General features: G+C 38.5%; 1 protein-coding gene across 1 annotated transcript; it reads left to right on the forward strand.

Moving 5' to 3' along the window:
• The first annotated feature begins 16948 nt into the window (after positions 1-16948).
• On the forward strand, positions 16949-27735 carry LOC149025442 (putative LRR receptor-like serine/threonine-protein kinase At1g53440). The gene is made up of 24 exons (XM_089145670.1): positions 16949-17125; positions 17256-17430; positions 17549-17620; positions 17714-17782; positions 17929-18000; positions 18114-18185; positions 19468-19542; positions 19645-19716; positions 19880-19951; positions 20080-20157; positions 20276-20350; positions 22283-22351; positions 22640-22708; positions 22903-22968; positions 23050-23088; positions 23177-23226; positions 23353-23726; positions 23942-24140; positions 24218-24346; positions 25620-25729; positions 26017-26227; positions 26366-26603; positions 26937-27087; positions 27199-27735. The coding sequence occupies exons 1-24, from the start codon at positions 16987-16989 to the stop codon at positions 27598-27600; spliced, it is 3078 nt and encodes a 1025-aa protein (XP_089001796.1). The 5' UTR covers positions 16949-16986; the 3' UTR covers positions 27601-27735.
• The last annotated feature ends 252 nt before the right edge of the window (positions 27736-27987 follow it).

Raw genomic sequence — 27987 nt, forward strand, 5'->3', positions numbered from 1 at the left:
ACGTCTCCGACGAACAAGTCAGTACAAATAATATGATCTCAACTACTCAATGGAGAACTCAAGTAATTGATCACTCAAAGTATGAATACCTACCTCATGGTGTTTACCTGAGGTGTTTATATAATGTAAGTTGGTAGAGTTATATTCGGAATGTGACTCTACTGTGAGTTGTTTCTAGGAAAGTAACTCCATAAAGAGTTCTTTTACCTATTGGACTCTCTTCTCCAGTTGTTAGATAATAAGGGTTTACCTTTATTAGGTTTCCTCCTCATGCTAGGCGGTTGTACTTTTCATAATGGTCGGTCCTACCATGGACTGTCTGGTCGAACTTTCTTAGGTAACGAATCCTGGTCAGACCGTTCATCCTCGGACTCAAACCAGAAGGCATAGAATGACCATTCTAGTCATTAACATAAGCCCCCCAGTCCCTTGTGCTCGAGAATTTTATGCTCGGCTCAAGGGAGTATATGTCTTTTCGCATACGGGGTGTTTGGTCGAAACGACCAAAGCACCTTACCTCGAAATCTGTAACGTCCCACTCATGAATAGCCGCCGATTTTGTGCGCGTAAATCAATGCACGTCTCTCAATGCTTGTGCGTGGTTGACATGTGTCATTACTATCACTTCTCCATAAATGATCGTTATTATGGTGAAGAGACTCTTCATTTCCCATCGTCCACGTACTCATAGCAATCACCGTTGGATATGGATCATCGGATTTGCTGATTTTTAACCGTTGATGGCGCTTTTGAATCAACCCTTAGATTAGTATCTTCGTTTTTATATATACCAAATCCCCATTTCTTCTCTTCTTTTCACTTTTGCTTCGAAACTCGTTTTTTCTTACAACTGTGAATTTTCTTTCTCTGTTGGGGATTTGCTGCTTGTCTTGCTTCAAGCTTTTTGGTCTATCTTTGGGAGAGGAGTATCGTTCCTTTTCTTCTTCTTCTTCGTACGATCACCAACAAGTAAGTTCTTAGTGCTTTGCTTCCTCTTTCGTTTTCTGTTTCTAGCAGTTAGAACAGTGGTTAAAAAAAAAAAACTTATTTATTTGTGTTGTTTGCTTTTCTTTTTCCCTTCTTTTCATTTGTCTCTGGGTACGTTCCTCTGTCTTCCATTTGTTTAGGAAAAATGGTAGTCCTGAAGAGAGGGTCAGCCTTAGAAAACTTTAGGAAAGATTTAGGAAAAGAACCCCCTGGCTCCTCATTGGGCAAACCAGAAGCCGAACATCCCATCAATCCCGGCCTCCCTACCAGTGATCGGTCCGAAGATATTTTCGACGATCGCTCTGGTCGTGAGCCATCTAGTAATGATGGTGAAGAGACTGCTATAGATTCTCAATCTAGAACCGAACACCTTAGTGCCCGGGCTCGTTTCAAAGCCGAACGTAAGAAGTGGAAAGATACCTTGACTCTTGAGGAATATAAGCTCGAGCAGGCCAAAGAGTTGACTCCCGATCATATAGATTATGATCCTTATTCCACAGGCCCTGACTTCCTTCCTTCCCAGATGTCCGAAGAAAGGTTGGATTATCTTAGGCATAAATATGAAATTCCTTCCGACCATATCCTTCGTGTGCCTACTCCCGAAGAGAGGGCCAACACTCCTCGGCCCGGGGAGTTTGCTTTGTATGAAGACGCCCCGAAGAGTGGCTTTCATTTACCTGTTCATCCTTTATTTAGGGAAATTATGTTACACTTCCGCATGTGTCCGGGAATTTTTGTCCCCAACAGTTGGCGTAATGTTATCTGCTTTTGGGGCTTTTGTCAAGGGGGAAAGGTTAATGTCCGACTATCTCTTGCTCTGTTCCTTCATTTCTTTATGACAAAAAAGCAAGAGCAAGATGGGTGGTTCTACTTGTCAAAAAGAACAGCTTCCCAATGTGGTTGGGATGGTAATTTCGTCGGGACAGGTACCCTCCCATCTAACACCAGGGTGTGGCGCCCCAAGTTTTTTTTTGTTCGTCCTCCTTCCAAGCCTTCCTTTCCTATATACTGGGTCCGAGGACCGCTTCAGGGGTCAAATGATTTTCCTTTGCTAACTGGGGCCGAGGAGCGTGCTAGGGAGAAGATTTGCCATCTTCCTTCCGAGGATAAAAACATGTTTGCCGTTCATGGGTACTGTCCGGAATACCCCAATATTCTGCGTTATTGGGGGTTCCTTCCCGGTGAGTTGTACTTCATATTTTTTCTTCCTTTGGTTTATAGATTATGCCCTTGTCCAGGATTGACAGTTTTATATACTTTTCGTGCAGTGAGACTCAATCGTAATGTTGCTGAGGCTGCTGAATCAGATGTTGCAGAGGCCGAGGAAAGGGTTCCGACCAAATCTGATCGGAATCGCTCTAAAGGGAAGCAGAGTTCTGTTTCTACGGCCCAAAAGAGGCCTTCTAGTGAATCCGATCTTCCTCCTTGGGTGATCAAGAAGAAAGCTCCCATGTCTTTTATGGCCGGCTCGCTCGGGGAGAATGTGTTACCCTCCGTTTCCAAAGCTGCCACAGTTTCTTCTTCCGTGCTCATGCCCTCATGGTCGCTTAATTCCTCTTCACATGTTTTAAGCAATCAAAAGAACGGAACTGAAGTGGCGAAGGAGTGGTTGCCGGGAGTGACTCTTCCTGCCGACCAGAAGTTTCTGTTGGGTGTTGGCTCTTCCGCTACTCAAGACATGATGACGAGGTATCTTTTTCCTGAACAAGCTTATCCTTTTTCCCCATATTTATTGCCCATTGGGTTTGACTCATTTACCCTTTAGGTTAGTGTGCGCTCTGACACAAACATGGGCTGGAAATTTGGAGGTTGCCCGGCGAGACTTATCCGCTATTCGTATGTTGGAGGACAAGGTTAAAGATTTCAGTCTTAAGGTGGAGCACTTGACTGTTGAGAAGACTAAATCTGATGCTCGGGCTGATTCCGCCGAGCATCAGATGTCTACTTATAAGTTAGAAAATGACAATCTCAAAGAATCTTTGGAAAGTAAAGATCTGAGTCTTGCTGCTGTCGACCAAGAGAAGTTGGAGAAAGAACAGTTCATCAAAGATTTGACCGACCAACTTGCTCAAGCTTCTCCGACCACATTTGACGATCTTTCCAATGAATTGCGTCACGAAGTAGTTCGTCGGTGGGTTCGGACTAAGGGGTGTCAACAGTTTTTTGCAAAAGTGGCTGCCCTGGCTTCCGTTATGGTCGGCGTGCAGCCTTTTCCAGCATCATTGGGGAGTTCAGGGATCTCGATCTATCAAAGTTCGAGAAGTTCGTTGATCCGGGCATATACGATGATTTGAAGATCCCTCACCGGCCTGGGGCAGTAGGGAAAGAACCATTTGGGCTGCCCAAGGATGTGCCGGTCCAGGATTTTCTTGATTCCGACTGGGAGCCGGCCAGACGTCGACCACTGAACCTGCCGACCAAATAGATTCGGATGCTGTAGTTGCTGAGTAGTTTTTTCTTCATTTTGATCAACCTTTTTTGTTTGCTGTTGTTCACAGCTTTTAAACAATGATAAGTTTGTAATAGATAATTTATCATAGGTTATTTTGCCTATGTAAATTTTTGCTTGTCAATGGTATTTTCCTCTTTTTGTACCAAGTATACTTGTTCGGTATGATACCCTTTTTGGCATATTTCCTCCTTTGTACCGAAGTTTACTTGGTCATGGGAATACCCTTGTTCGGTATATAAAGGTGCTCGTTCGTGTCGTGCACTTGTATCATTCCAAGCCATGTTATTCGGTATAGTAAGGTTTGTTCGGTCATGGACTAAATATGTGTTCGTCGACAACTGTTCGTCCATAACCCCTACCTCCAGGGCATGATAACTTGGTATGTCTTTTGAAGTATTCGTGCCTAAGGAATGTTAGGTCTTTATTACCTATTGAGTGTAGGTCTTTTTCTGCCTAAGTAATATCTTAGGTCTTTTTTTGCCTGAGATTTTCAGGTCTTTTTTCTCGCTCGAGAATTTCAGGCCTTCCGAGAATTTCGCTTGAGAATTTCGGTCTTTTTTTGCCCGAGAGTTTCGGGTCTTTTCCCGCCCGAGAATTTCGGGTCTTTTCTACCCGAGAATTTCGGGTCTTTTTTGCCTAAGAGTTTCAGGTCTTTTCCTGCCTGAGAATATCAGGTCTTTTCTGCCTGAGAATTTCAGGTCTTTTCTGCCTAAGAGTTTTAGGTCTTTTTTGAGTGTCTTATTGAAGTTGAGTAGTAATTTGTACGAATGTCTTTATTTATATATAAAAACTAATCGGACTTCTTGAGATTATAAATCTCCCATGTTGTCTACACACTGAAATAAATAGCAAAACTGGAATAAAACGCTCAAAATTTGTCTAGTTCACGACTTTCTCAGATACTATTCTTATTGATAGTATTTCCTGAGATTGTTTGAATTCCATGATCGGGGGATCCTGTCGCTTGTTTCCGGATCTTATAAATGATATGCTCCGGGGGCGACTTGTCGTATGACTATGTACGGTCCTTTCCAATTTGGGGATAACTTCCCTTGATTGGTTGGATCTAAAGCAACTGATCGGCGAAGCACCAGTTCGCCGAGTAAGTATTGTTCATTTCGAACCTTGGCATTATAATATGTCGCTATCCTTCATTGATATTCTTCAAGTCAGAATTGGGCTTTGTCCCTTACTTCGTCAATCAGATCCAGATTGGTTCGCATTCCTTCGATGTTTGCCTCTTCTTCGAATTCTATTTCTCGAAGTGATCCAATTTGGATTTCTACTGAGACTCTAGCCTCTGCTCCATATGCTAGTCGGAATGGGGATTCTCCTGTGGTCGTCCTGGGAGTTGTTCGGTATGACCACAGTACACTGGGTAGTTCAACTACCCATCTCCCTTTAAGCTGGTCGAGCCTCTTCTTGAGCCCGTCAAGCATGGTTCTATTAGTAACCTCGACCTGGCCGTTACTTTGGGGATATGCTACTGAAGAAAATCTGTGCTCGATCCCTTGTTCTTTGCAAAATGTTGAGAATGCTGCATTCTCAAATTGCTTTCCATGGTCGGTTACTAATATTTTTGGAACTCCATATTTGTATGATATGTTATGCGTGACAAAACGCTTCATCTGCTCGGTATTGATAGTTGCAAGGGGTTCAGCTTCTACCCACTTTGTAAAGTAGTCTACTGCCACTACCAAGTATTCTCTTCCTCCCGATGCTTTAGGTAACTTCCCTACCAGGTCTATTCTCCACCTTGCAAAAGGTATTGGGGATAGAGTTGATGTTAAGGGAACTGCGGGGGTATGGGAGATCTTTGCGTGTGCCTGGCACTTGTCACACTTCTTAACGAAGTCTTTGGCATCTTCTTCTAAGGTCGGCCAATAGAATCCTTGGCTTATAATTGTATTAGAGAGTGTTCGGGATCCTACGTGAGATCCGCAGGTCCCTTCGTGAACTTCTCTTAAAACATTTGTAGCTTCTAATGGTCCCAAGCATCTTAGAAGTGATCGGGTGAAGGATCTTTTGTATAATAGTCCGTCCTTGATCGTGAACCTGGCTGCTCTTTGTCTTATTGCTCGAGCAATTTTTTGGTCTTCTGGGAGCTGATCGTTGTCAAGATAATGTATGATCGGCTCCATCCACCCCAGCTCGGTTGAAATTTGCATGTGCTCGGCCTTGTTTATGCTAGGGCTATCAAGCTCTTCAAGGTAGATCACTGGTGCTTGGACATCCATTCCTTCCGTAGCCAAGCGAGATAATGAATCAGCCTGGTCGTTTTCAACCCTTGGTACTTGAGTTATTTCTAGCTCTTGAAAGTACTATTTGTAATTGTTGACCAGGTTCAGGTATTTCTCCATCCTTCTTTCTTTGGCTCCATAAACTCCCTTCACCTGATTTACAATCAGCTGTGAATCACTTTTGATTTCTAGATGTTGAATGCTTAGAGCTTTGGCCATCCTGAGTCCTGCTAACATGGCTTAATATTCAGCCTCATTGTTGGGTGCTTTAAACTTGAAGCGAAGGGCATATTTTATTTCAAACCCCCCAGGACTTTTCATTAATAGGCCTGCTCCACTTCCTTGCGAGTTGCTCGATCCGTCCACGAACAGAGTCCATATTTTGATCGATTCTACCCCTTGCTCGTCCTCCTCTTGACTTGTTGCTTGTTTTTCAACAATGAAGTCTGCCAGGGATTGAGCTTTGATGCTTGGTCAGGGTTTGAATTCTATTTGATGTTTGCTCAATTCCACTGCCCATGTCACCATCCTTCCGGCCAGGTCTGGTCGGTGAAGGATCTTTTTGAGTGGTAAATTCGTCATCACTGTAATGGGATGAGATTGGAAATATGGACGGAGTTTTCTGGCCGCTATAACCAGTGCCAGGGCTTGTTTGTCTACTCCTGGGTAGCGAGTCTCGGCATCATTCAGGACATGACTGACATAGTAGACAGATTGTTGTATGTTACCCTCTTCTTGCACGAGAACTGCACTAACTGCCACTGACGAAGCGGCTAAATATAGTTGTAGCTCCTTCTTCCTGGTCGGCATAACGAGCAAAGGTGGTCGGGATAGTTTGTCTTTTAGGTCTTCAAATGCTCCCTGGCATTCATCATTCCAGATGTTTCCTTTCTGACCTGCTACCTGCTTTAAAATTTTAAAGAATGGCAGGCATTTCTCCCCTGATCTAGAAATAAATCTATTCAGTGCTGCCACCCGACCAGTTAGGCATTGGACTTCTCTGATGGTTTTGGGTGCTTTCATATCCAAAATTGCCTTGATTTTCTCAGGATTGGCTTCGATTCCTCTTTGGGATACCATGAACCCGAGGAATTTTCCCGAAGATACCCTGAAAGCTCACTTTTCCAGATTGAGCTTCATCTTGTATTTCAGATGAAGTCATTAATTGTATACAGATTTCTTACTCTTGCAGCGATGTTTCTGCAAACAATTTCACAGGAATTATACCAGAAACAAATGGAAACCTTAAAAGCTTGGAAGCATTGTAAGTTGGAGGTAGTTGCTTGAACAGTTATATAAAATTTTGAAATAATGAATGCCTGATCGATCAAATTAACTTGCTATTAATTTGCAGTTGGATACAGGGGACTGGCATCTCTGGGAAGATCCCTAACTTTATTGGAAATTGGACTAGACTTGATACACTGTATGTACCAGAACCTTTCGTCTGTTTTCTTCATTTGATAAATTTTGAACAAATCTGACGAGGATTAATCTTGCTATTATTATTATATAAGAATTGAATATCTTATATATGTTGCCTTCGTCATTTTGGGATTTTGCAAACTGCATGTCTATGGCAGTGAAATGCAGGGAACTTCCATGGAGGGCCCTGTTCCTCCTAACATCTCCTTCATGAAAAGCCTAATTTATTTGTAAGTATACTTGCTTATAGATCCAACTTCTAAAGTTGTTATACTTAATCAACCTGAATATTGAAGGATCAACAAAGATTTGGTTAACTTGTTGCATTAATTTTGAATATCAGGAGGGTGTCTGATCTTCATGGGACAAATATGACTTTTCCTTTCCCTGACTTGCAGAATTTGACAAATATAACGGAATTGTGATTTTTCCCGCTTCAATTGAAGAAATTTATTGACTTGAAGAATTTGACATTAGCTTAGCTTATGCCAGTTTGTTTATGGTTCTGTGTGATAATGAGGACTTGCTTTCTTTGGTGGTGTAGGATATTGAGAAATTGTTCTCTTATGGGTTCAATCCCAGAATACATCGGAAAACTGATGCCATATTTGTGGATTCTCTAAGTTTCATTATATGAAAACTTCAACTTCTTCCCTTTTGCCTAAGCTAATTATGTTCTTGTCCATGGATCTACTAAGTGATAGTTATAAAAAATCATTGTTTGTATATATATTCTGTTCACATTCTCATTTAAAATTGATTGAATAAATAATGTACCATGGTGACAAATTAAAGGTGGTGGTTTTTTTTTTGAAACCTTGTGGATGCAAAAAATCCCCGCTAGGAGACTCACCCACCACAGCCAGGTGTGCGACCCGGGTCGAACACCGGATTAGTCAGGGCAAAGCCTTGGAACCGGGGTTGGCAACCAAAAAAAAAAAAAAAAAAAACGGTGGTGGTTTGTTAAGAGGTCATGATCTGACATTTCCTTATGGTTTTACCTTTATTGAATTCTCATAATTAATGTTATCAGAGTTTCAGAATCACAAAAACTTAAGCAATCTACAACCTTTAAGGATTGTGGTAATATGTTACATGAAAATTATATAAGACCTATCTAATATTATTCTTTAGCAAGAACCACCAATTGAAGGAGTATGCCAACTTCACTTGATGTAGAGTTTACAATATTGCAGATTTGGGTTCTGCATATGGATAGAGTTGTGCCAAATTGTCCCTCTCTTTAAGGTTCTAGAGGCCCATATTGATGCTAATGGTATACTAGCCAATCAATCCCCAAGGTAATACAACCCTAAAATGTGAGGCTATCTAATAGTGTTGTACTCCTTAACTAGGTCACCCAAGCATGGTGCAATATCTTGATCTCGAGGCTCATCTCAGTTACTTAAAACCTAGAGTTGTCTTGAGATCTAGGCAACCCAAAACCGTTTGTTGGCTTGAGATCTCCTCAAGATCTCATTGAGTTGGTGGAATTTTTTTCTCAACTTGAGGCTCCAACTCAAGGGTTATTAGGGGGTCATTTGGGACTTGATGTTCAACATGTTTTGACCCTTCTAAACACACTGGTGACCTTAGATTATGAGATTAAAAATATTAAATGTGAATTCCACTTCAAACCCCAACTTGAAAACCACTATGCTGAAGTGAAACCTTAAAACCCATTGTACACATCATATACTCATATATTAATGCTAAAAGTTCAAAATTTAAACATATTTAACACACCACCCATGTTTATAGTTCAAATTACAAAGTCTTGTTCACCAAACATAAATTACAAAGTCTGAATCATCAAAGTTACAAATCAAGAGTCGAGACTTGAGACTATAGGTGCTAACTACATAATCTCGTCTTGCTAAATGGAAATAGTGAGATTTGCAAGTTCATGTACTATACGTCCAAGAATATTTAAGGTTGAACTCAATTAGACACGAGCAATGAAGAGGGATAAACCCAATATAAAAACAAAGATGGGATTATCTTAAAACATTGTTAAAATGGGTTTATTAATCTCCTATTTATAGGGGAAGAGACCAGAAAGAAGTTTGTCAAACATATGCTCAAACATCATGGCTTTTCCACAAGACATACTGATGCGTCCAAAATCTGCTTAGCCCTTAGATCATCGAAGAGTGACTTGCAAAAACAATCGTCAGATGTGGCCCGACCGTGGGGGTCGGGAGTCCACCTCCGAAGGCTAAGTCAGTTGATGAACTGATCACAAAGGCTCTGCTTGAGTACAGAGCAGAAGTACGAATACGAATATAAGGAATACAATTCAGTTACCTTTCTTGTACATAGGTTATGTCTTATATAGTGTTTACCTTCTAATCTCCTTCGTTGGATTTATTCGAGCCTTCTTCAGGTGGCCGTCCGATCTTAACGATTAGATCCGTTGATAATAGATCCGTTCGTTGGTGGGATAATGAATAACTCCTTTTGTTAGCACAATCATAGCGTCGCACTTATCCGAGTAAGCACGATCGTTTGCTCCTGTAAGTGCCGTTAACCATCTCCTTGACAGTTCGTCCACTCCGATATTACGGATTCGGGCGTGCTTGTTGACTGAGTTAGGTTTCTTCCTCAGCAAGCTATCTTTAAACCCAGCCCGCTCAGATGCGAGTAGGTCCGCTTCTTCCCGACCGGGGTCGAGGGTCGAACCAAGGGCGGACTTGGTTCCACAATGATTTTCCCATATCACGAGCCCCCCAGACCAAGCGTTCGGGCGACTCCGAGGGCTTGGTTTGATCTAGACCTGGTTATCAAATGAGGATTTTGAATAATCCTTCGCTTATTAAATGTCAAATCACATTTAATGTTGCTGCATCACTTTTTTCTCGAGTTTCGCAAATGTCTTCCTTTTTATGGGGGTGACGCCACGTGTCCTCAGCAGCCGAAATCATCATTGCTCACGAAATCAAAACGACGGTTTCTCAAAACGTCTGTATTGATTCGATTTGTTCAAACTTTTTTGAAACATCTCCCGATCATGATCTTCGATCCTAAACTTATCCTAATCGTACATGTCATCGATTATCTGCGTGTTTAAAAGCTGTTTGTTGTCTTCGCATGCTTCATTCTCTTTGTCTGGAGTTTGAAAACTTCGTCGTCTTTCTTGCGCCCTAACAGTCTTCTTGCTTTTACGCTCTCTGCTTCGGTGAATCAGTAAGCTTACTAACTCTTTTGTATCTTTTATTTGTCTCGATCTTTCCTTTTGCTTTTGTCTCCACTTTTTTTCCATTAAAAACCACAACCAGACCTTCCCAGTAATGGAAGGTGGTAGGGCTTCTAATGAAGGTCCTTCGAACATAGCGCCCGGTAAGGGCGATTCCGGTGGTGAGGCTTCCGTCCCTGTCCCCGTAGAACAGTCGGATAGTGACAAGCGAACTTTAACCGCCAGTTGGCGTGACTTCGAAGAAGTGAGCCAAAAGAAAAAAAGTAGAGAAAGATATTGAAGTTCCTTCCGCGCCTCTTGAGTCTGGGCCGTCCAAACTCTTAAGGCAACCCCCGAGGCCTCTCGGCAATTTAAGCAACCTAGCAGACCCAAGGAGGAACCCGGCTCTATTCCTTCCTCATTCACTAAAATTGAACTCCCTTCGGCGGTTGAACCTTTTGACTTTCCTCCTTCCTACTTTCTTAGACCTCCCAATCTTGATGAAAGGGCCAATTCGAACCTGCCCGAAGAGTTTTCTTTGTATATAGATACTCTAGAAAGTGGAGTCCGTTTTTCGTTATTCCATTCTTTGTTTTCTGTTGTTTTGAATCATTGGGATATTTGTCCCAGAATGCTTCTCCCCAATAGCTGGCGTCTCATCGTTGGCTTTTAGGGTTTGTGTTTTGAACTTGGCATTGAACCTTCTCTCCCTCTTTTTGTACATTTTCATGCTTTGTCTGGATGGAGAAGATGGAGAAGATGGAGAAGACTTGAATCGCTGCAACAATCGTTTGGAGAGTGGAATGGATCACCAGAGAGTTACCAGAGACGGAGAAGGTGGAGATAAATATGATTAAAACCTTAAAAAAGAAAAAATCTTCAGGATCTCAGATGAAACACAGAGGAAAAGAGATAGAGAAATTAGAGATCTCGCTTGAGTTACAAAAGAAAGACACGAACGTACCTGAGCTCAGAGAATTCTGAGTCACAGTCTCTGCTAGCTCTCTCGTTCTCTACTAATCAGATGTGCTTGAGAACAATCATTCCTTCTTAACAAATCATGTGTAAACATAGAAATGAGAATCGACTCTGTTCAAAGCAAGAGCACCAGGGACAGAGAAAAAGAGAGCGAGCGAGAGAATGATTGGGTTTTATTCGACTCCTCGTAACAGGCGGGGGCGGGGAAGTGAAAAATTGGCGGGGAGGAATTAGAGCAACCACGGCGTTTCAGGGAAATGCCGTGACATACGGAACGATGCAATGGCGTTTATGATAAACGCCATTATACTGTTATAAATAAACATACGACGGCGTTTTCCAAAAACGTCGCTATAAATACACATACGACGGCATTTTTGGTAAACGCTGTTATAAAGACACATACAACGGCGTTTAATAGAAACGCCGTTAAAAAAAATTATCTAATTTTTCTAAAATACACAAGGTAATGGGTAATAAGTAGAGTGGACATACGACGGCTTTTGTCACAAACGCCGTTAAAAATCTATATACAACGTCGTTTTACAAAAACGCCGTGATACGTAACATACAATGGCGTTTTTTGGTAAATGCCGCTATAAGTCAACATACAACAGCGTTTTATAAAAACGCCACTATATTCTTACCCGAAGTGCCGCTTTAAGTCCGTTTTCTTGTAGTGTGCTCCCCAGGTTTTGAAGGAAGCTTTGGAGGCCACTTCAAAATATTTCGCCTTTTGATGATATTTAAAATATCAGCCCGAGGAGTATTTAATGGAGTATACTCACTTTTATCAGGAGATCTCTGCCGCCATGCCTGAGGCTTTCCAACTCGATCATGAACATTTTGCTTTGGCTTCTGCTTGTTCTCAGGAGCCTTTTGTTCTTTGGTGGAGGCTTTATTGTCCCCCTGGCGTGCATCTAGGATCTCCATGACTTCCACCTGCTTTTGGCATCTCTGTACCAACTCAGCATAAATTGTAGGCATATCTTGAAGTAATAACTCCAAGAGTCTTCGGTTAGTGAGTCCAGTGAACAAAGCAGTTTTAGCTACTTGCTCATCCAGATTTTCTATCTCCATTGTAACTCTATTGAATCTTTTCAGATATTCTCTGATCGATTTGATCTTTCCTTGTCTGATGGTAAACAAGGTTTCCTCTGTCTTCTTGACCTGGATTCCACTCTGGAATCACCCTATGAACTTGCACGCCAACTCATCAAAATTTACGATCCTTCCCGATGGAAGATTCGAAAACCGTTTCTGCGCCGCTTCGGTTAAAGATGAACCAAAAACCCTACAAAGAATTTCATCAGAATTACCTGCAACTGCCATAGTCTGCTGATAATAACCGATGTGGGCCGTAGGATCTCCGGAGCCATCGAATGTGGAAAAAGTTGGCAAATGGAAATTGTGAGGAAACTGGTATCCCGCAATTGGCTCGGCAAATGGAGTCTTTCGAATAACTGAATAAATATCATCAGTTATCCTTCCTCTAGCCAATTGTCCCAGCTGTCCCAGCTTCTGATTAATATTGACCAATTCCTGACCAATATGTGTCGAATGATCCCCAGTAGCACGATTGCGACCTCGAACAAAACGATCATCACGAACCACTCGTTCATCACGAACAACCCGATCATCACGAACAGCCCAATCATCACGAAAAACTCGATCATCACGAACAGCTCGTCTAACAGTTGGTGAGTCACTCCTGTATCCAACCTCGTAGTCAAATCGGTTGTACTTCCTTGTGGTCTGTCAAACCGATCGTCTTGCCTAGGTAAATCATCGATTCTCCTAGGCACTCGGTCACCTTCACGAAAGTTCTGACCAATATTCTGATCTTTAATCAAGTCTCGGTCCCGTGGTAAAACACGCCTCCCTGGATCGCGATGATCAGGTTCTTGTGGTAATACCACTCGTCTGGTTAGCACGTAGAGTGCTTGACTTACTTCCAAAAGTTGGATCTTTACTTAATCCAATTGATTCTGGAGTGTCTCTGGAGGATTATTTCCCCCTTGACCGCCATCTACTTCGAGAGGTGGTAAACTTCCCTGAGGAATATCTGGATTATTTTCTCCAGGGATTTGGACACTAGTATCGCGTTATGCAGCGGCTGTTACAGCTGCTGACGATCTAGTCATCATAGCTTTCTAAATCATTTCCCACAGACGGTGCCAAATGATGCGTCCAAAATCTGCTCAGCCCTTAAATCTCCTTAGAATGACCTGCAAAACGAAAGCGTCAGATGTGGCCCGACCGCTGGGGTCGGGAGTCCACCTTCGAAGGCTAAGTCAATCGATGAACTTAATCACAAACGGCTTTGCTAGAAGCACAGAGCTAAGGAATGAATAACTGGAATACGATCTAGATCGTAAGCATATGAGTGTTTACGTCCAAATATGTGTGCATGGATCTGGGTCCTCCCTACCTTGCAGGTAGGTAAGGTTTATATAGAGTGTACCTTCGAATCTTCTTCGTTGGATGTATTTGAGCCTTCTTCGGATAGTCGTTGGATCCTAATAGTTAGATCCGTTGAGCGATAGACTTCTACTAGTTTGAACTAGTAGAGGACTCCTAGGATAATCTTGTGGTTGTTTGATGATTATCCCTTCAATAGTGGTAAGTGACAACCGCCAAGTTGTGTCTGCCATCATTAGGGTAATTAACCTAATCCATAAGTCGGATTAAGGCGTGCTTGTGGCTGATTTAGTTTTCTTCCTCAGCAAACTATCTCCTGGACCCGGCTCGCTCGGAAGTGAGTCGATTCCTTTCGTCCCGACCGGAGTCGAGGGTCAAACCAAGTATGAACCAGGTTCGATCATATTTTGTTATTCCCAGATTGACACTGAGAGGGGGGGGGGTGAATCAGTGTCTTCAAAAATTCACTTCAATGTGAAGCTTCTTTAATCTCGAAACAAGATTAATTAGAACATTCTCGTAGCTATCAACTGCACAAGGACACGTCCACCACACACCACAATGTGGCTGGGTCAGACAGTGTACCACCACTCTGCAATCAAGGCACTCCAATATGTGCAACAAAGAAAAAATAAACCAAAAACGCAATGCACCAGAGTTTACGTGGTTCGGCCAAATTGCCTACATCCACGGAGTAATACCCTACCTAGGGTTTCGTATATTACTCAATACACTCCTAGATATTTTGACTGCTACAACAGTCCAGGAACATCAATCCCTGCTATAGTCTAAAATGCAATTCAGACAAGGGCACCAACCCCAACCCCCTAGACAAGCTCCAACTTGCTAGGTCACAATGTAAACCAATAATTCAAGTTCCCCAAATTACATTCATGATCTAGGTTCTTCATCATTAACCATAACCTAGAGAATAATAGACAATAATTTGTGAATACGGGTTACTTCACCTTGTGTAAGATGCATGGTAACAATACTTGTTTCTCTTGGGTTATGGGCCCACCACGCTTCCGCTGCACTTTTCAGACAGGCTAAGACAGGCTAACAACAGCCCTTTATCTTTCTTGAAAGTAAGTAACTACAACCATGTTCCCTTCTTTTCTTCTGCTGCTTCTTCTTCCTTCTCTTTCACTTTCTTTCTTGTTCAGCAAAACAAAAGACTTCTTATTCCCAAGCTTCAGATCTCCAAAGCCAACCAACGTCTTCTGGTTCGACCTCCACGCTCTTCCCAAGCTCCTCAAAACGTCATTTTCTTCTACTGGAGTTTGCTCTCCTTTTATAGATTAATTAAACTCAGAGTTTGAATCAAACTCAGAGTTCCTATCTGACTTAACCAAGGAGTGTTTTGACGTACAAATCAGATTAACTTAGGGATCTCCAATGAACAATCCCACCATTGGATTTGAAAATAAAGAAGTCCCGAAGCTCTCCTCCAAAAATCGGCTCAATCGGACACTGGATGACCATCCGATGAAGAGGTTGATCAAAACTGGACAGAGACCCTTAAAAACGGGATTCTTGAGTTTTCTTTATTTGAATTGGATTCTTTCTCTCGGAACCTTTTTGTGTGTTGCTGTACCATATCAAAGCCCACTTAAGTTGCCAACAATGACAACACCTTCATTTTAGGCCAATGGAACAACATATTTTCTCCACATCAGTGCTTATTGTGACTCAGATTGGGCAAGTTGCCCTATGACTCGAAGATCTACCACTGGATATTGTGTATTTCTTGGTTCCAGCCCTTTATCTTGGAAATCTAAAAAATAAGTTACTGTGTCCCGCTCATCTGTTGAGGCTGAATATCATGCTATGGCTGTTACTACTTGTGAACTCATGTGGTTAGTTACATTGCTAAAAGATCTTGGCGTCATGGTCCCTAGACCAATACATTTATTTTGTGACAATCAAGTTGCTTTACATATTGCTGCAAACCCAGTCTTTCACGAGCGCACCAAGCACATTGAGATTGATTGTCATGTGGTTCGTGATCAGGTTCGACATGGTCTTATTCAACCCACCTCCACCACTAGTGCTGCTCAAGTTGCTGACATTTTTACCAAGGCCCTTGGAAAAGATTTATTTATCAGTCATAGAGGCAAGTTGGGAGTTCTTGACATTCACTCTCCAACTTGAGGGGGAGTATTAGGCGTGTAAGGATGATTTTTCATCATTTCCCTAATTGTCTCTAATTTGAATTCTTTCCATATCATTTCATCATCTCATTTGAATTCTTTTCATATCATTTCATATTCTCATTTGAATTCCTTCCATTCATCACTCTTTACATTTGAATTCCTTCCATTCATCATTCTTTACATTTGAATTCTTTCCATACTATCTCATCCTTCCATTTCGTCAATATCCTAATCTAGCTTTGGCTTGGTTAGGTTTCTCTATTAAATCATTTCCATACAAACATTTCCATGTATTATATTTACATACAAACATTTCCATGTATTGTATTTCTATGTTTTATATCTTTCTTTTATTGTTCATAGTTGCCTAACAGCATGAGATGTATGTTGCCTATATATTTGAGGTTCTCTCATATGAAATCATTCAACTATTTTTCCCATTGAAATTGTTTCTTAATACTTATAAAACCTTTTTGTGCTTTAGTGCTACACAATTAATACGCAGTACTGAGTTGCCTCATTGTGGTGGTCGAGATTGAACCATTTTGTTTTTTTTTTTTTTTTTTTTTTAAGGTGGTCAATATCGAATCTCACCACTTTAGATCTGGACCATATAAAAAGTTGCAACGATTGTCTCCATTCACTTTCAATATTAAAAGTGAAAATGAGATGACTCATGATAAAGCTAACAACGCTAATTAAAAAGTTGCGATGAATGTCTCCATTAGCTTCAAATAATAAAAGTGAAAATGAAATAACTCATAATAAAGCTAACAACGCTAATTAAAAAGTTGTGATGATTGTCTCCATTCGCTTTCAGTATGAAAATTGAAAATGAGACAACTCATGATAAAGCCAACAACACTAATTAAAAAGTTGCGATGATTGTCTCCATTTTTGAACGATTGAGAAACTCTCATTTTTCGATCTAGATAGTGGAGCAAAACCATCAAGGGAATCTTAAAGAGTTTCGCTTTTGAGTATTAAAAGTGAAAATGAGATACCGTACTCATCATCAATAATGACAATTAAATCCCTAATGAGCTAAGCCATCACTTTAAATTTCTTTTCTTAGTAGTGGTGCCATGCATAAGCAACTCAATTGTAGGGATCAAATTAAGAAGAAGGTAGTTGACGAGGAGCTAGCAGTTAATGGCGATGAGACCTGGAATTCATGATCTTGCACTTGCAAACACTAAGGTTTTATGGGCTCTTCTCATTGTTATTGTTTTGTTGAATTGCTTCGCTTTGTTGATATCATCTAAAGCTCAAACCTTGCCAGATGAAGAAGGTGCGTATCTAGCTACAATATATTATGCAATAATTAATCAGCCGTAACTACAAGTACTCTCTCCTAGATCTATCCAAGTGAAATAGTTTCTCTTGAGAATTGAATTGTTTCCTTTGATATATGTTAACAGTACAAGCACTCAAAACGATAGCAGCAAAGTTGAAGAATCCTTATTGGAATGTGAGCTCAAGTTCATGCAGTGATAGTGTAGGTTTAAATGTGAGCATTGGGTCTACGCCTACGGGCACGATCGAGAGCAGTGTCACTTGTAATTGCTCCACCACTGTTTGTCACGTCACAAATATGTAATGCTTCTAATTAATTGACTTCAAATATATGTTTCAATCATCTTAATTTGCTTTGAAATGTTTTTATATATATATAATTTCCTCTTAACTCTTCTTTGATTTGTTTGAATTTCAGTCAATTAACGAGGTTGAACCTCAGTGGTGTTTTGCCTGAAGAGTTCGCAAATCTTCTCTATTTGCAAGAAATGTAAGTCGTTTTCTTCTCGTCTCTTCTGTACTTAATTGAGCTTTTGAGATCATTGATCACAGATATGACATATGGTGGATTCCATTTGTTCAGCGACCTATCCATGAACTATCTGAGTGGATCAATTCCTCTTCGTTGGACTCGAATCCCTCTTGTCATCATGTAATTATTGTCCCTAGCTTCTCTGTTTTTTTTCCCCCCTCTTAATTTGGCTACTTGGATTTCAGTTCTTCAAATTTGTAAGAATCGTTTAGTTAGGATTAGAAAATCTAACCTGACCGATGCATGGGCACATTAATTAACTGCAGCAATCTTCAGATAAACCGCATCAGTGGATCCGTTCCTAAGGAGATTGGTAGCATCGCTTCGCTGGAGCAATTGTGAGTGTTGATAAGATACATAGCCTAATCAATTAAACTCCTTGGTAGGCCAAACTGATTTCATTATTATTATTATTATTATTATTTCTAATTCAAATGGTCACTCCCTGCAGGGACTTGGATTCTAACCAACTTGAAGGAACCCTTCCTCCAGAGCTTGGTAATTTGTCTCGGTTGGAGTTATTGTGAGCTTTCTCTTCTCTAGCTTTTGCATGTTCTTTCCATTGTTTCTGTCGATCAAATAATTAAGGGTTATTTTTATCTGGACCCCCTTAAGGTTTAGCTAAAGTCACTCTTAAGCCCAAGAAAGAAAAAAAATCTTTGCATCTAGCTCCCTTAGTTGATTAAAGGAAATCATTCATTTAATAAAGTGTATGACCAAAATACCCTGCGTCTTTTTCAATTTCTTTCAAAATATCTTTTTAAAAGAAAAAAAAATCCTTATCATACTAAAAAAAATCAATCTTTCTTTCTTTAATCTTTTTCCTTTTTTTTTTTTGGTAAGATTACTTTCTTTTGTTCCATCTACCAAAATAAATAAATAAACAATGCTTCAAGAGAGAAAATAAAGACAAAATGAGAGATGAGAAGAGAGTAGCAGTTGAAAGCTGTAGTGCAAACACAAGTCCCTTCTCCAAAGAAGGCGCCGGAGATGGAGCCATCTCTAGGCTGAATGGTGACCACGAGACTAATGATTTGAACCGTTGGAACATGAGGGAACTGTAAAAGAGTAACTGAATAACAAGAAGATGAACACTACACAAGCTCTGATTTTGAGACATCTCCCACCTGGAAAAATGCAACATAATATAGCAATATTTACTCAAAATACAATAAGTAGACAACAAGATTCAACAGGTAAAAAAAAAGGTCCCAAGTGACAACAATATGCATGTTTAGAAAATCTACAAGAGCCTTATGAGGCAAAAAGGAGAGCTTGGAGCTCACATCAATGTAGATGGCTTTCCAAATCTGATCAGAGGATTGAGATTCGGTAGTCAATCTATGGAAGTTTCGGTTGGTCCCTCCAGATATGCGAGATGCAAGCCCTTAGAAATAGCTTTCTGTTAGTCCTCACCGATTGAATAATCTTTAAAAGCAGAACCAAACCAATATGTGGCACTCAATGTCCAAGGGCTGGGGCACCTAGATCTAACCCAAATAAAGGAGAATGCAAAGACCCAAATGAGAAGAATGAAGGGGCATGGAGGAAAAGGTGAGTTAAAGTATGGTCCCATCATTGGTACAGAAGATGCAAGAGATCGAGAAGATTTACTAGTCTATTAATTTGATTAATGCAAACTGGTAATGGTGTCGAAGAAATAATTAGGGTTATTTAATTATTTTGTTGTACCTTTATATATTATCATCATTGGCATAAACTTTTAATTATATACACCGATCGACTAGTACTGTTACCATTTCAAACGAAGTCATTAACTGTATACAAATTTCTTACTCTTGCAGCGATGTTTCTGCAAACAATTTAATCACAGGAATTATACCGGAAACATATGGAAACCTTAAAAGCTTGGAATATTTGTAAGTTGGAGGTAGTTGCTTGAATAGTTTTATAAAATTTTGAAATAATGAATGCATGATCGATCGATCGATCGATCGAATTAACTTGCTATTAATTTGCAGTTCGATACAGGGGACTGGCATCTCTGGGAAGATCCCTAATTTTATTGGAAATTGGACTAGTCTTGTTGAACTGTATGTACCAGAACCTTTCGTCTGTTTACTTCATTTGATAAATTTTGAACAAATCTGACGAGGATTAATCTTGCTATTATTATTATATAAGAATTGAATATCTTATATATGTTGGCTTCATCGATCTTTTTGGGTTTTTTTGCAAACTGCATGTCTATGGCAGTGATATGCAAGGCACTTCCATGGAGGGCCCTATTCCTGCTAGCATCTCCTTCATGAAAAACCTAACTCGATTGTAAGTATACCTGCTTATAGATCCAACTTCTAAAGTTGTTATACTTAATCAACCTGAATATATATTGAAGGATCAACAAATTAAAGATTTGGTTAATAATTTGTTGCAATATTAATTTTGAATATCAGGAGGGTGTCTGATCTTCATGGGACAAATATGACTTTTCCTTTCCCTGACTTGCAGAATTTGAGAAATATAGAAATATTGTGAGTTTTCCTGCTTCAATTGAAGAAATTTATTGAATTGAAGAATTTGACATTAGCTTATGCCAGTTTGTTTATGGTTCTGTGTGATAATGAGGACTTGCTTTCTTTGGTGATGTAGGACACTGAGAAATTGTTCTCTTATGGGTTCAATCCCAGAATACATTGGAAAACTGATGCCATATTTGCAGCTTCTGTGAGTTTCATTATATGAAACTTCAACTTCTTCCCTTTTGACTAAGCTAATTATGTTCTTGTCCATGGATCTACTAAGTGATAATCCATCAAAAGTTAGTGTTTGTATATTCTGTTTCGCATTCTCATTAAAACTGATTGAATAAATAATGTAACCATGATGACAAATTAAAGGTGGTGGTCTGTTAAGTGGTCATGATTTGATATTTCCTTCTGGTTTTACCTTTATTGAATTCTCATAATTAATGTTATCAGAATAGAATCACAAAAACTAAAGCAATCTACAGCCTCAAGGATTGTGGTGATATGTTACATGAAAATTTTATAAAACCTATATAATATTCAAGATCCACCAATTGAAGGAGTATGCCAACTTCACTTGATTCAGAGTCTACAATATTGCAAGTTTGGGTTATGCATAAGGATAGAGTTGTGCCGAATTGTCCCTCTCCTCAAGGTTCTAGAGGTCCCATATTGGTGCAAATGGTATACTAGCCAATCAATCCCCAAAGTAAAACAACCCTAAAATATGAGGCTATCTAATAGGGTTGTACTCCCTAACTAGGTTGCAATATGTCGATCTCAAGGCTCATCTCAATAACTTAAAACCTAGCATTTTCTTGAGATCTAGGAAACCATGTACTGATTGGCTTTAGATCTCCTCAAGATCTCAATGAGTTGGTGGAATTTTTTCCCAACTTGAGGCTCCAACTTAAGGGTAATTAGGGGGTGATCATTTGGGACTTGATGTCCAGCATGTTTCAGCCCTTCTAAACACACCGGTGACCTTAAATTTATGAGAGAAAAAAATATATAAATATATATATGAATTCCACTTCAAACCCTAACTTGAAAACCACTATGCTGAAGTGAAACCTTAAAACTTTTTGTACACATCATACACTCATATATTAATGCTAAATGTTCAAAATTCAAACATATTTAACACACCACGAATGTTTATAGTTCAAATTACAAAGTTTTGTCCACCAAACATAGATTACAAAGTTCAAACGATAATCCAATCATCAAAGTTACAAATCAAGAGTCGAGAGTCAAGACTCAAGACAAATCAAGAGTCTCTTGCTAAATGAAAAAAAGTGAGATCTTGTAGGTTCACGTACTATATGTCCATGAATACTTAAGGTTGTACTCAATTAGACATGACCAATGAAGAGGGATAAACCCAATAGAAAAACAAAGATGGGATTCTTAAAGCATTGTTAAAATGGACTTAATCTCCTATATTCATGGGAAGATACAAGAAAGAAGTTTGTCTAAACATATGCTTAAACATCATGTCTTTTCCACAAGACGTACTTATGCCTATTACGGAGAGATACAACTTTCTAAGAAAATAAACCACCCCATTAGACTTCTGGTTAATTTCAATTGTATTTTATATTGTTCTAATGTATGACAAGCATAAATAGTCTATTATAGAAATAACTCTTTGTGTAGTTGTTAATTTGAATTCTATTGTTTAATATATGACAAGAGCAGATTATTTGTTACGAAGGTTATCCCTTTGTCTAGTTGCATATTTCTGAAGGTTTATATTTGTTTTGTCTTGATTTATTTTGCCTTTCCCATATATTATCTTGTGGTTGACAAATTTGATCTCATTACTGTCTAAACACAAGGCAAATTCACTTCAAGGATTTGAGACTGAACTAATAACCCGATAAAAGTTTCATTAATTGCAAATTTAGTATCAAAGGCAGTTTGACTACTAGGAATAACTCCATTAATTTATTATCTTAAATCAATATTCTCTATAGACACATCAAGTGAATGTCTTCATGGGCTTAAATTGCTAAATTTAATTTTGTATTGATTAGAATGTATCACAAGTCCATCATTAAATTACATTATATGGACAATCTTTTATAGTTATGTTCTGAAGGGATTTGTTTTTTTCTATCATTTGTAGAGACCTAAGCTTCAACAGGTTGACTGGTCACATTCCAGATTTTCAAAGTTCAACGAATCTACAATTCTTGTATGTAGAATAAAATTTTTAATTTGTATATTTTCTTTTTATATGTCATTATTTTATTTTATTAACTTCTAATTACTGACTGTCCATTGGTAAAATTAATCAAAGAATGATGTCTCATTATTTCTTATTATCTATGATTAGCACTTCATTAAACTTTCTTACTGGCATATTCATAGGTCTGTTGAATAAACATGATAATTCAACTTTTCTTATCAAAGATTTCTCTTAATATATTAATGAAAATTTTATTTATTCTCACAATAGACACTATATTGTTTATGGACATAGGTTTCTTGGTAACAATTTGCTGACTGGAGAAGTGCCACAGTGGTTGTTTACAATCAAGAACATAAAAGTGTGAGTATTTCTCCTATTCAAAAGTTTCGGCGCATGGTTAATAGGATCTTTTAACTTCAATTGACTTGCTTTTTTGATGAATTTTTCACTTAGATATATTTATAGAAACTATCTCATGTATCTCAACATGTTCTTTCTTTCTATTTTTATCCAAGAACTACAATACCCTAACATGATGCCACTTTATCTATCAGTGATTTATCCTACAACAATTTTACTGGATACGCTTTGCAAACCAGCTGTGAAGAACAAACTAAACTGTATATTCAATACCCTATATTATCTCCTTCCATACAACAAATGATTTTCTTACTTCTCTAATGAAATTGGTATGTAAACAGGAAAATAATTGCTAGTTATTCATTTTCAGAAAACAATTCGTAAGTTTTATTTTCCTTCTCGAATGTTAATTTTATTGATTAATAAATCTTGTGAAGAAGCTAAATTTATCTGGAGAACCTTTCGCAGAGTTGACTGGTGCTTGAAGAAGGACCTCCCTTGCTATGGAAAACCTAAATGTAATTGTACAACCTATTTACATTTTTAGATGACAAAACATTAGAGCCTTTATAGGGGGTTCACAAGTGATTGATAAGAAATAAACAAATATGAATACATCCCTCTGATTCCCGCTACCCACGCAGATCATTCATTGTTTATCAATTGCGGAGGTCCGTCAACAAATTTTGATGGGGAGGCATATGAACCGGATGGCACACTTGAAGAGGATGCTTCAACATCATACATCTATCACACTGATAGATGGGCTTCTAGCATTACAGGAAACTTTTGGGATAGATTCAATGATCAATATATCACTACAAACTCATCAATGTTGAAAATGCCTGATCCATCCATATATAAGACAGCTCGAATTGCTCCGATCTCATTAAGATATTATGGCCACTGCTTACAAAGTGGTAGTTATACAGTGCGTCTCCACTTTGCTGAAATAACATTTACAGAAGATCAGACATTCAGTAGCCTTGGCAGGCGTATATTTGATGTATCAATCCAAGTGAGTGATTAACAATTTCTATCGTTGGTATTTTGTTTATCTTGTCACTTAGTTTCTCTGAAGAAACTATCCTATTGTTCCTTTACTTTTTTCCCTTCACATGTTTTTTGAATGTGTGTTACAATTAACTTTCCAACAAATTCCTAAGGAACATTGATAATCATTTTCTTTTTCCTTTTTACACAATATCTCCAACATTCTTTTGTTTTTTGCAGGGAAAAATATGTTTGAAAGATTTTAATATTGCACAAGAAGCTAATGGGACTGGTAAGAGCGTCATTAAGAAATTTAATGATGTTACTATCAGTGGAACTACTTTGGAGATCCACCTCTTCTGGTCTGGAAAAGGGACTAATATGATTCCCTATATGAAAGTATATGGACCCCTAATATCAGCTATTTCAGTGACGCCAAGTACGACAGCTGTCCACTTTCTATTTTCCCCATTCTTTGCACTTCTCTGTGATACTACAACTTGCTTGATTGTGCAGATTTTGACTCTGGACTTTCAATTGGAGTAATCATCATTATCGTTGTTGCTTCATGTGTCCTCATAGCATTGATTTTACTAACTCTTTGGGTGAAAGGTTGCCTGGGAGGAAAGGATCTTGATAACAAAGGTTGGACAAATTGATCATCCATGTGTTTGTAATGCAATGCATTATTCTATGTTTCATTTATAATTGACATGAAACTACATTTTAATTAGAAATCTTTGTTATTATTTAGGGTTAGAAAAAGTAATATGTTAGATATAGATAGAAAAGAGATCAGGAGTTAATGGGGAATGAATAAAATAGAAAATGTAGGGGTTTCAGTATTAGTCAATTAACAAAATAAAAGTAATTTATTTTGGAACAGTCTTAGGCTAAAACAAGGATTATTGGTTGAGAGAACAACATCAAGCCACCAACATCAATAGTTAAGATGGTTATCACATATTTAAGAGCCCATATAAATATCCACTATTTTGTTGTGATAATAAAGTGGTTGCTTTCAACCCAATGTTCACGAAATGACTAAACACATTGAAATCCATTGTAATATTGTGTGGATGTAGTTATGTAGAAAATAAATGTGACTTCATTCATTTCCTTTGTCAAACAAGTGGGTGATATGTTTATCAAGCCTTTTATCTAGTCCTACCTTTTAGAAAGATTGATCCAAGTGGGGCATGGATGATCTATATGCTCCAGTTTGAGGGAGAATGTTAAGTCATTAAGTGTGTCCCTCTAGTACTATTGTCTTGGCAGTAATATGTTAGTTGTTGTCACAATTAAGGATTTTTTATGTGATAATTGTTTTTGTCTTTTCTTCAGTTTCTTTTTCATCATGTAATTGCTAATCAATATTTTGTACTTTTAGTAAGTTCCTACTTACAGTCCATCTTCCCTTGGTTTGTAAATCTGTTTATAAATAAATGGCGGTCTAAGCACAATAACTCCCAAGTTGAGTATCTCGTGATTCCAAAATTTCCCCTATCTTCTCTTCCTTTTTCTTCTTCTTTTATTTGCTCTCTTGTCTTCAAGTTTTTATTATTGATTGGTTCTTGGTCTATGCTCTGATATTGTATTAGAACTTCTATATGCTCTCCTTTACTTCGTATGTCTACTCTTTACGCTTCATTAATTTATTGGTTTGATCACTAGTTTTTATGCATTTCACGCATATCATATCTTCATATTCGTATCACATGTTCTCACCTACATGTGTGCTCTATATTTATAAAAAACAATATCTATGCAAAATGTTTATAGATGCCACATGACACATATCATTAACTGGATATAATGTTTATAGATGCCACATGACACATACCATTAACTGGATATATTATGTATCATTATAGTTTCATCTATGTAAGGAATATTACTAATTCTGTTGAACTTAAAGCCATAGAGCTACAAACAGGTCACTTCAGTTTGAGACAGATTGTGGCTGCAACTGGGAATTTTGATGATTCAAATAAGATAGGTGAAGGTGGGTTTGGGCCTGTATATAAGGTATGTCAGTGTTCAAATCTTTGACTCACCCTTCTCACTTGTCACCATCAATCTATATCTTATTTTGTGGGTTGAGCCTTTAAATTATTCTGGCAGCAGTGTGCTGCAACACTTTGATGTTGTTAATTTGCTTTAGTCTTCAATAGGAAAGACGAAAATGTAGGATGTAAATGAAAAGTTTAATTAAGGTTGGGGAATAGAAAAGAAAAGAAAACTAGTTTTATTTCAAATATTACCTTGTCTATTTTGGAGAAATAGTGATTCAAATTTTACTTATGTTGTCTTAGGGTATACTATCAGATGGCAAGGTAATTGCTGTCAAGCAGCTTTCTTCCAAGTCCAAGCAAGGGAACCGTGAATTTTTAAATGAAATAGTCATGATCTCTGCTTTACAACACCCAAATCTTGTGAAGCTTTATGGATGTTGTATTGAAGGAAACCAGCTGCTATTGATTTATGAGTATATGGAGAATAATAGCCTAGCCCGTGCACTATTTGGTAAATCCTATACTGTCATCGTGAATATAATGTGTGTTCTTTTAGTAAATGAATGATAGTCATTGACATTGTCTACAATAGGTTTAATTTGCACAATAATTTATGGTTAAATGATGATACATTGTGATATGCATTTAGGTTTTGAAGACCAAAGAATGTACCTAAATTGGCCGACAAGGCTCAAGATTTGCTTGGGGATAGCACAAGGTCTAGCTTATCTTCATGAAGAATCAAGGCTGAAAATTGTCCATAGAGACATAAAAGCAACTAATGTGCTGCTTGATAAGGATCTTAATGCTAAGATTTCGGACTTTGGTTTGGCTAAACTTGATGAAGAAGAGAATACCCATATTAGCACTCGAATAGCTGGAACTATGTGAGTAGTTTCTTTCTTTCTTACTCTTCTTTTCTACATGTGAATATAGTTGTCAGGTGACTCATGCCATAGCTTAAGAATTGCCAATCCATTCAGGCATTTTCTTATGTCAAGATGATAACATACATTTTTCTTTCACTAGTTTATGTTGATTATTTTGCTTTGTTTTTAGATAAATATGTATGTTCTAGACTTCGTCTATTATACATATATTTATTAGGTCGTTTCTATCATAGTTTTATCAGATTGCATTGGTATGATTTCTGTGTTTCGTATAAGAATGACTATGAAATTAAATATAATATTAGTACCATAAAAGTTTTAATGCTGTAGAGGATACATGGCCCCTGAATATGCGATGAGGGGTTATTTGACGGACAAAGCAGACGTTTACAGCTTTGGAGTTGTAGTGCTAGAGATTGTTAGTGGAAAAAGCAACACAAGTTACAGGCCAAGAGAGGATTTTGTTTACCTTCTTGATTGGGTAATTAAGTAACCTCAAATTCATTTTTTAATGGAAAGAAGAAGAATGCTGCTGCACTTGCATGGTTGTCTACGTAGCTTTATCTTGATATATACATTTCTCTTCTCACAGGCTTATGTCTTACAAGAGCAAGGAAATCTGATAGAACTCGTGGATCCAATTCTTGGGTCAGACTACCAAAAAGTAGAGGCAGTGAGGATGTTAAATCTAGCTCTTTTATGCACAAATCCGTCCCCTTCTCTCAGGCCTGCTATGTCTGCTGTGGTGAGCATGCTTCAAGGCAAAATTGCAGTTCAAGCACCTGTTGTGAAGCGCAGCAGCACTACTACTGAGGATTTGAGGTTTAAGGCCTTTGAAAAGCTTTCATTGGAAAATCAAGCCACATATTATTCAAGCACTTCCCAAGAGAGCCAATCAATGGATGATTCTTTGATGTCTTTTCAGAGCCAAAAAGACAGACAACGAACTGAACGAAGATCCTCAGAAATCAAGCTTCTCCCTGATCCAGAGTGATTACAAAAGAGACACAAATTTGCTTGAACCAATAATTGTGACATTACGCCCGGTCGGACACAGGATTTTCATAACCTTGGATTAAAAAATTATTGTAAGCATCTTAATTGGAACCAAGTAATAGTTTTGGGAAAATTAAACGACTAGTTACTTCTAAATTTTCTTTACAAAAATAATCACTCAATGATTCCATTAATAAAATAAGTTAAATTTGACTTTAGGTTTACAAAACTAACTAAAACAGTGAAATTCTCAATGCAGCAAGTTACCTATCTATATACATGGTCTGGTTCAAGGATATAGAGCTGTTTCACATTCTGCTTCTACTTCAGATCAGAACAGGCTCTCTACCCCACCAAACGATTTCACAGAAACTTGCCTCTGTTG

The sequence above is a fragment of the Hakea prostrata genome, chromosome 2 (assembly GCF_041222555.1).
Source record: "Hakea prostrata isolate BN-2017 chromosome 2, UWA_Hpros_2, whole genome shotgun sequence".
NCBI lineage: Eukaryota > Viridiplantae > Streptophyta > Magnoliopsida > Proteales > Proteaceae > Hakea > Hakea prostrata.

Excerpts from the sequence above, each read along its gene's own strand:
- LOC149025442 (XM_089145670.1), top strand. The coding sequence starts at position 16,987 with ATGGCGATGAGACCTGGAATTCATGATCTTGCACTTGCAAACACTAAG. Across the intron at positions 18,186-19,467 it reads TTGTCTCGGTTGGAGTTATT|CGATGTTTCTGCAAACAATT; the intron begins GTGAGCTTTCTC and ends TTACTCTTGCAG. Across the intron at positions 19,543-19,644 it reads CTTAAAAGCTTGGAATATTT|TTCGATACAGGGGACTGGCA; the intron begins GTAAGTTGGAGG and ends ATTAATTTGCAG.